Below are 9,838 nucleotides of genomic sequence, written 5' to 3' on the forward strand. Positions count from 1 at the left end.
ATCCCTGCTCCAGCAGAACCACCCCTGACACTGCAGGAGGGCTGAGCCACAATTCCAATGGGACTGCTGCCAGCACCCTGACCCACAGGGTGTCAGGCTGGGTTCTGACTCTGGCAGTGTTGTTCCAGTCTACTGCATTGTTTATTTTATCCTTTCATTTTCTTCCCCCTTAAAGAACTGTTATTCTTGCTCCCATATTTTTGCCTGAGAGCCCCTTAATTTAAAATTTATAGCAACTCAGAGGGGTGGAGGTTTACATTCTCCATTTCAGGGGGGGCTCCTGCCTTCCTTAGCAGACCCCTGTCTTTCCAAACCAAGACACCAGTTTATATTTATACCATTCCTTTGGCAGCTTGGGCTGGGTGGCTGTTCAGATGGTTCTGGTGTATAATTAAGCACACGTCCCTACAAAACAGCCTAGGCTGTCCTGAGCTCCTTCCCCTTCAACTCAACAGGTCAGACAGGTGTGAAGGAACACTTCTGGGATGAAAGCAACACTTGTCCAATGCCATAAAGGCACAAAGTCCAGATTTCAGAGCTGTCTTCCTGCCAGGTGCCTCCAGCTGCCCTGCTGAGCCCTGGTTCCCAGACAGCTCCTCAGAGCAGCCATCCCTGCAGGGCTGTTCCCCCCACACGCTGAAGGCATTTCACTGCTGCCCCAGCACTCGCCACCCTGGCACTGCCCTGCCCTGGCTTGTGCTGTGTCACCAGGCTGTGCCATTGGGCTCAGAGCAGCCCCACCCTGCTGGGTTTCCACAGCCTGCCCACACTGACACCTTTAACATTTCCATCACAGATTTGTGTTTTTCCACAAGTCAGTAGCCTAGAAAAGTCAGGGGAGAGAGGAAGTGGATAAATGCTGCCTAGAACTGGGCTTTTTTTTCTTTCTGAATGCTAAAAAAAACCCCAAAACAGCACTGAGCTCTGCCCAGCAATACTCAGAGTGTTCCACCAAGACAGTATGGGGGAGTCTTTCCTGCCCACAAACACATCTTCCCCCGTGACCTATACCTGCCCTCTGTCAGCCCACAGCTGCTTCATCTTTGAGAGCATGAGCTCCTGTGCTGGGTTTGCAGGGCCTGGTTTTTGGTAGCAGGGGGTCCACAGAGGTGGCTCCTGTGAGAAGCTGCTGGAAGCTTCCACTGTGCCTGGCAGAGCCAGTCCCTGATGGGTCTGAGGATGGACGTGCTGTTGGCCAAGGCTGGGCCAATGAGAGAGATTGGAAACACCTCAGTGGTAACAGATTTAAGAAGAAAATCAAAATATAGCTTTTTCTAGCCAGAGAAAAGGAGAAGGTGAGAACATGTGAGGGAAACAATGTGGAGACACCAAGATCAGTGGAGAAGGACAGACAGGAGGTGCTCTAGGAGCCAGAGGTGAGATTCCTCTGCAGGCTGTGGTGAGAGCATGGTGAGACAGCTGTGCCCCTACAGTCCCTGGGGATACAGGGGGGATGCAGAGATCCACTCAAAGCCCGTGGGGATCCACAGGGGATGCAGAGATCCACCCCCAGCCCCTGGGGATCCATGGGGGATGCAGAGATCCACAGGGGATGCAGAGATCCACAGGGGATGCAGAGATTCCCCCCCAGCCCATGGGGAAGGTGCCCATGCTGGAGCAGGTGGATGCCTGGAGGAGGCTGTGATCCAGTGGAAGACTCAGTGGAGAGGGGGCCCTGCTCCCAGGCTGGAGCAGCCTGTTCTTGGAGGACTGCACCCCGTGGATGAGTGACCCACACTGCAGCAGTTTTGGGAGGACTGTCTCCCATGGGAGGGACTCACATAGCAGGAATTTTGGGAGAAGTGCTGCTCTTGAGAGTGGACCCAACTCTGGAGAAGTTCACAGAGAACTGTCTCTCCCATGGTCTCACAGGGACTGCTCTCCCAGAGCAGCAGAAGGAAATCTCGGGGGTGAACTGACCCAAACCCCCATGCCCATGACTCCCTGTGCTGTCAGTGGGAAGGAGGGAGGGGTTGGGAGAAGAAAAGGTGTTTTAAGGGCTTACTTTACTTCTTATTATCCTCCTCTAATTTTGTAAGTAATAAAATCACTTTGTATCTCTAAGATGAGCTTGTTTTGCCCTTGAAGTGTTTTCTCCCAGTCCTTATTTCAGCTTAGGAACCCTTTGTTAAATGTTCCTCTCCTCTGCCCAGCCGTGGCAGGGGAGGGCGAGTGAGCAGCTCTCGTGGGTGCCTGGCATTTGGCCAGTGTCAAACCATGACAGCTCCAAAGACAAGAATTATTGGGACAAATCCTGAGGGAGTCAGTCTGGCTCCTGTCAGCTGGCTCAGAGAGATGGGATTCCAATTGCTCTAGCCAGTGGGCAGCAAAACCCATGCAAATGTCTGTGACACACCACTGGGCAGCTCCTAACCATGCTCCCAAAGGTCGCAGCCCCTCAGTGCCACACTGGTGGCAGTGACTGCCGTGACATGGCTTCCCAGTGGCACTGATGGGCAGAGTTGCACTCCTGGCTGCTGTGCTGAGGGAGAGCCAGCCCACAGATCTGTCAGGTGCAGGTGACAGCAGCCCTGTGTGTCCCCAGGCTCGCTGTCCCCGGGGGCACAGGCACCACTGTCCCCTCGGAAATGTCCCTGTCCCGCCCGGGCCCCCTCTGCCACCGCAGCACCGCTGCCCAGCCTCCCTGAGGAACCTTCTGCTGCCAGACGGGCAATTTGCAACCATTACGGGTTTTATCTCAGAAATTGTTTTCCCCCGACTGGAAAGATGACATTTTAATTGCCGGGCTGTGTGAGGCGAGGCGGGTATGAGCGGGGGGACCGACGGCGGAGCTCTGAGCTGCCGGCAGCGGGACAACAGAGGGCACCAGAGGCTCCAGCCCGAGGAAGTCAGGGCATAAATGAAGCGCTGGTGTTCGCACGAGTTCAGTGCTGGGCTCAGCCCTGCCGGGCTGTGACAGCCCCGGGACAGCAGTGACAGCACGGCCAGCACGGATCCCTTCCCTGCCGAGACAGCCGCGGCCTGTCTGAGGAGCAGCCCGCCCGCGGAGCAGGTAAAGCCAGCCGGCCCTTCCCTGTCCCACAGCAGCGACCGTGCCCTGCCCGGCCCCTCAGGGTGCGCCTCTCACCCCTGCTCCCCTGCACTCAGTGCCGCTGCCTGGCTCCCTGCTGCTCCCACAGCTCCTCTGCCTCTGATGGCAGCCACATCCCGCTCAGGGGTCTCTGCCCCTCGCTGCAGGTCCCATTAATGCTCCCTCAGGTGTGGGGACAGCTGGCACACAGCCTTGGAGCTGCCACCAGCTCCGTGCTTGTGCGGGGCTCCCTGGGGCTGGCATGTCCAGCCCAGAGGGCTCAGCTGTTCCTCAGGCCACTGATAGGCAGGCAAAGTGGCTTTTTCACTGCAAGGTGACCACAACAGCCTGCCAGGGAACAGCTGCAGCATAGGCTGAAACCACAGAGGGGCCAAAACCTATGAGGCTGAAAGCCCAAGAGCACCAGGACACTGGCTGTGTGTTAGCTCCTCCATGAATTCCACCCTAAAAATGACTGTATGCCTGGGGTTCAGTACTGCCATACCCGTTCTGGTACTAGGGCAGGTGTTGTGCTTTCCTGTGCCAGATCTATCTCCCAGTCTTGGACACTAGAAACAGTTCACTTACTTAATGCAATCATCTATTTTAACTACAATTTGCATGTTGATGTTTCGAAGCTGCTGACTTATAAGGCAAGGTATTGGTAAGAGATTGTAGGAATCTGGGCACTTCCCGTTCCTGGCTCATTGCAAACACTTCCTATATGAGCTGCAGACAAAGTCTGATTCATCCTCTTTGCCGGTGGCAAATGCCCTGAGATATTTAAAGGAAGAGCAGGAGATAAGTTCTCAGATTCATGTTTTCTGACCAAAATTTTTGCTTCCTACCTTTGAAGGTTGAGATCAGACACATGTGCTCATTTGCTCACTTTCCCTTCTTTCTCTGGAAGCCTGTTATCTGCTAGGGCTGCTAATATCCCTGCTGAGCTGTTCCTCCCCACCAGAGGATGGATTTGTGTTTGGGAGCACAAATCCTGCCCACAGCAGGCACCCACCCACCCAGCAGCCTGCAGCAGCATTCCCACTGCCCCTGGGAGCAAAGCCACTGGGCTGGAAGGGCTCAAGCCCTGACGATGTTCTCAGGTCTGGCAAGACCCAGAGCAAACCCATAGGGTGGCTTCAGCAGCAAACCAAGGGCTGTGGAGGGCGAATGGGGAATGCTGCCCAGGGCGAATGGGGAATGCTGCCCAGGGCAGATGGATAATGCTGCCCAGGGCGAATGGGGAATTCTGCCCAGGAAAAATGGGGAATACTTCCCAGGGCAGATGGATAATGCTGCCCAGCTCTGGTGTGGGCTGTCCTAAAGCCAGTGGCTCTGACAACCACAGCAGAGCAAAGGTAACAATGAAAAAGAGTATTCTGCTTTGCTGTGACCCAACTGTTCATACCAGGACTGGAGAGACGGTGAGGCAAGCTTAACCCTGCACCAGCAGTAAGAAAGGGCAGTCTCGGTAGTTCTGTGGACTGAACAAAAACCAGTTCAGTTTTTGAGGCTGCCCACATGAGCAGTGCAGGGACACGAAGAGCTGCAGGGCCATGAGAGGAGGGCACAGCCGCAGGACACTGCCAGTGAGCTCAGTCTCATGCCTGCACTCTTTCCTTGCAGAGACAGCCCAACATGGAGAACTGCACTAACAGAGATCCAGATGATACCATTGTGGTGCTTCAGCTGGTTGTGTACATCCCAGTGCTCGCTCTGGGGATCCCACTGAATGCAATTGCCTTCTGGGTCTTCTGCTGCAAAATCAAGAGGTGGACTGAGACCAAGGTGTACATGATCAACCTCATCATGGCAGACACTTCCCTGCTCTTCACCCTGCCTTTCCTGCTGTATTTTAGCAAGTTCAGACATCCCATAGACCGGCTGTGTTTAACCATACAAAACATCTATTTTACAAACATGCCTATGAGCATCTTTATCATCACCCTGATTGCGATTGATCGATACATTGCAATCAAGTTCCCTCTAAAAGCAAAGATCCTTCGATCCCCACTGAAGTCAGCTTCTGTCTGTGGCTTTCTCTGGATAGCAATGATCATTTATTCCATTTCATACTGCACGTATCGCAGTAACCAGGAAGGTTTTTGCTTTCGGAAACAATCTCTTCTACCTAACTATTCCTCTTTAGTCTACAGCATCTGTGGGTATTTTATTCCCTTAGGGATTGTGATGTTTTGCTCAGTACAAGTCATCAGATGTCTAAAAAAGAAGATGGCCACAGGTCCTCATGAGACAAAACTATTCCAGAAGGCTGTGCAGATAGTTTCTGTGAATTTGTGTGTGTTTGCTGTCTGTTTCTCACCTTTCCACATCTCACTGCTCTTGCGGTTTGCAGTGGAAGCTACTGGAGCTTGTTCTCTGCTGCCAGGAGTTATAACCTATATTAAGGCCTCTGCATGCTTAGCAAATTGTAACTGCTGTCTGGATGCATTTTGCTATTATTTTGCAGCCAAGGAATTTCCAGAGTTTTCTTCTATGTTCTCCAAGTGTATATTTATCAGGTCCAAGATGAACCAAAGCAAGGAGTCAGAGCCACCCACGGATCAAGTGATGGTATGAACAAGGTGTAGTGCATGGCAGGTGTTGAGTGCCACAAAGCTGCTCAAGTTTTGAGGCACAGGCAATGGAGCCACATACAGTGTTTGCAATCATTGTAGGCATAGGCAGATGGACAAAAAGGGGCAAACCCCTCCAAAGGGTCTGATGTTAACTTGAATTTTGTCCTGCTGTCCTCAGTGACTTGACTCCAGCTCTGACTACAGTCTTGTATTGCATCGCAGCTCCAGGCGCCTCCTGGTGACAGCTTGTCTTGGTTGGCTTCATGGTCCTTCACTTTCAGTGTCTTCTGACTTGTAAACCTCTAGAATATTTCCTCCTGGGACTGCAAGCCCATATTCTGCTGATGTAAACTTAGAGGCAGTTAACTTCCTTAGTGGCAACTGACATATAGTTCCCCTATGAGTGTGTCACCACGCAGTAGTGACACTGGTTCAGACCACAGTCTGAAACCGCTGACTAGACCTTGGTGAAATAAACACACAAAGGACTGTTCCCAGCACGGAAAGTGTCCCATATCCAGGATTAGATCCACCTGCTTTGTGTCAATTCTTGGGCAGACAACACAGCAGAAGCTGCAGTGAGCAATCGTGCCATAAGAACAAATGAAACTACTCAGGTCATTCAGCTGATAACTCCAGTCCCAGTTTTCTTCACTGGTGTATTTTCTAATGCTCTGGCATTCCTGGTATTTCACTGCAAGCAGAGCAAGTAGCCTGTGTGTATGTGTGTGTGTATGTGACCAGTTTAACCATTGCACACTGTTTAGTCCTCGTTCTGCCTCTAAATGATCTTTTCAAAGACAGGAAAAGATATGGGAGACAAACAGTGCCTGATCTTATCAACATATATTGCTTAAGGAGATGTGTGAGTGTTGTCACCCATCAACAAATATGCTGCAATTAACTACCCCCAGAAAGCAAGAGGGCTTCTTGACAGACGTCTCTTACAAGCCAGGCAAGTGATGTTCAGCAAGGAAAAACTTCAGGAACAGCACAGAGGGCCTTCAAAACCAGTTTTGGACCTGTGATTCCCTTCTGAGACTTTGCATCTCATTGCTTATAATGAATGACTGTTCCAAAAAGATTATTATGATTTTTTTTTATTATTTTGAAAAAAAGAGATGAAGATTCATATCAACCTACTGTTAATCCAGAAAGCAAATAACTTGCTTATTTTTGCAGATTTGGTCATGCTCATGTTTTCTCCCAGTTAACATGGAGAACTTGTTCAATTTCCAATGGGCTCCAAATAGGTTATCTACTCTGAAATACAGAATAGCAATGCTTTTTATACATGTGGCCTCACATATAGTGTTCCTTTTTCTCATTGTAAAGCAGAAAGTAGTTGACTTCACAATCTCTGTCATCATTGGGATTTTTTTTTGCTGTTTCCACTGAGTGCTATGAAAACAAACAAAAAATCCATACTTTTGCAAGTGAAAATAAAGATGTGTCATAGTAACATATCTATAAATATTAATTTATTACCATTATGCATCAGAGTCCTCTACTCTTAATGCTAAACCTATCCTGGAGACTGGGAGAAAAGCCTTTGCTACCGAGATATAAGATCTGCCTTCCAGCAGGGTATTTAGCAGTGAAACCCAAAAATGAGCAAGGAACTTTCTGATTATCTGAAGATATATGTTCTACCCTGGACAAAAATTATTATCTGGTTTATATGTCAAGTTTTGGATGGATTTCTGGCATCCTGCTTCAGTCTGAACAAAGCCTCAGTTCCCTGAGTGCTCCCAGTAAATGGAACAGATGAGTTATCAGACCCTGGGCCACAACAAACTGCTGGCCTCCATCCAGCACTGCAATAGCAATCCAGGAGGATGGCAACATCCTTAACCCCAAATCTTTTCCATTTCCTAGCACAAGAGTCTGGGAAATGGTAGTGGGGACCAGCCACAGCTGCCAGAGTCCATCAGCTCCCCCAAACAGCAAGGTTGAACCACTGCATTTTACCAACATTTCTGCAAGATGTAAATTTCCTGTCCCTTAAAAGAAAAAAATGCTGATAATGGTTTCCACTTCAGGCTTGTGAGGAAAAAAATAAAAAACAACAAACAATAGAAGGAAAAGCCTACAAAAAATTCAGAATCTTGCTTTTATGAATCTGCAAAAATAATCTGCTTTTATGTGGGTGAGTGAGTGAGTGAGTGAGTGAGTAGCCACCAATATAACATTTTTGGCCCTCCTATGCATAGAAGGCAGGGGCTGGCATTAGACTTTATTTTGCTGTTTGGTGGCATTTGGGCAGGCCTGAGAGCTGAGTTCTTACTCAGGGGGCTGAAGGACAATACTGGGGAGCTGTGGGCTGGGTGCTGCTTCCAGGTGCTGGAGGCCTCTCTGATTTTGTTTCCTTGGCACAGCACAGCTGTTCCAGGGGTGAGTGCTGCCCAGCAGCCTCCAGGGAACTCCACAAGCCCTGAAGCAGCATCAGGCTTGTGGGAAGCACAGGCTTTTCCATGTCCTGCCCAGTGTGTGGGCACAGATACTCAGCTGGTCCCTGGTGCTGCTGATGCCTTGGGATTTTTAGCTTTTGTGTTTTTCATGTATTTATAATCCTGCAGTTCTTTAGTGTTTAATTCTAAACTCCACACACAGTGTGGGCTGCTGCTTTCCCATTTTGGGCAGACACAACAATTCCTCTCCAATCAAGGACATCTCACTGCCCCAGGCCCTGAGAGATGTAAAATAAAAGTGAATTGGGGGCAGTAAATTTGGGGTACATGGCTTCATTACCTGAAGCTGTACTTGGAAGATTGACCCCCAATATCAAATGGACAAATTTATAAAAGTGTGAAAACCTGTGACCCATCATCCATTTTTGGGTGTAGCCCTTGTAGGTCTTCATCTGCCCTAAATGTACCTGAAGGCCCTTCAATAAATAGAACTGCTTTTTATTCCCTTAATTCTGTCTGGCCTCTGTTTTTAGGTAGCCCCAAAAGGCATCACTGCAGAAGCATGGGGAGGGTTGCAGCACAGGAGCCCCGACAGCGTTTCCTGCAAAAGGCAATTCCGTGCAGTGCTGGGGAAGGGGAAAGGGGAAACAGCCCCAACAGCCAGGGCTGGTCATTGTGTGGGATTGCTGCACTTAGCCTCAAACCGCCATTTGATGTGCTAAAAATAAGACTGACATGTTTTGCTCTCAACCCTACAGTTCTCTTTTAGTCAAGATCTGCTGTTGCACCATCCCTTCTGGCCGTGAGAAAGGCAGGAAAGCAACCCTGCGAGGCAGAGGCACTGCAGGGCAGCCAGAGCCCTGTGTCCTTCCCCGTGTGTGGAGATGGTACCAGCACATCCTCCCATCCTGCCAGGGGCTCTGCCCCTGCAGCTGCAGCCAGCAGGACACAGCCATGCAGGGGAGATGGAGATTTTTCCCAGCAGGGAAAGGAGGCAGGAGCTCATCAGTCTGTCTGACAGCAGGCAATACCAGTGGTTCTTCACCTTACAAGAATATTTTGTCCCACTGGCTACTTTCTTTTAGAAAATCGCTTTTCCAGGCACAATGTGGTGGATGCTGGTGTCAGTGCACGGTTCTTTAGGGACAGGCACCAGTGCTCTGCAGTGCTGCTGGGCCCTGGAATACCATGCCCGAGAGCTGCCAGCAGGGACACAGCACAAGTGTCACCTCCTCTACGCCACACGGGGACAGCACTCACAGGACTGAGACAGGGGAAATACCAAGTGAGCGTCAGTGGTCCATGGCAGGGGTGAGAAAACCTGTGACTGCGTGGAAGGAGGGGACCCTGAGCAGCTGCAGAGGATGGTGGCTGACAGAGAAACAGGGTGCAGAGAAGAATGGGGATTCTGATGCTGCCGTGGCCAGGAATCAGGCACAGACCCAAGAGCCTCAGCAGGAGCCATGTAAGTTCTCTGCAGACAGCACTTTATCCTAGCTTTGCCTGCTGGTAGCTGGTGTTGAGTTTGCTTTGACACATGCTGGTGAACCTGCTGCTCACAGCCAGGTGCTTTGTGCCTAGTGACATGGCTTCTCCCTGTCTTGAGACCTCACTGGGCTGATGAGACCCTCATCTGGCTGCCACAGCACCAAGCTGTGGATGGGAAGCATCACACTGGAGAGGTTCTATGAGCTGAGCCCCTCCAGGCATGACTTTGACTGCTCATGGTTTGTACCACTAGTGATTTCCTGGAAACAGACAAGAGGAGGCTGTGAACAACGCTTGAGGAAGATGCAAAGTTTTCTATACAATGATGA

At 50.3% G+C, this 9,838-nt stretch overlaps 1 protein-coding gene across 1 annotated transcript; it reads left to right on the plus strand.

The window, feature by feature from the left end:
* The first annotated feature begins 4,669 nt into the window (after nt 1-4,669).
* Nucleotides 4,670-5,730, plus strand: LOC136560897 (G-protein coupled receptor 35-like). Its single transcript, XM_066557010.1, has one exon. The coding sequence runs from the start codon at nt 4,670-4,672 to the stop codon at nt 5,609-5,611; it is 942 nt and encodes a 313-aa protein (XP_066413107.1). The 3' UTR covers nt 5,612-5,730.
* Nucleotides 5,731-9,838: the final 4,108 nt, after the last annotated feature.

This window comes from Molothrus aeneus, chromosome 10 (genome assembly GCF_037042795.1).
Source record: "Molothrus aeneus isolate 106 chromosome 10, BPBGC_Maene_1.0, whole genome shotgun sequence".
Taxonomy (NCBI): Eukaryota; Metazoa; Chordata; class Aves; order Passeriformes; family Icteridae; genus Molothrus; species Molothrus aeneus.

Coding starts and splice junctions, on each gene's coding strand:
- LOC136560897 (XM_066557010.1), top strand. CDS start 4,670: ATGGAGAACTGCACTAACAGAGATCCAGATGATACCATTGTGGTGCTT.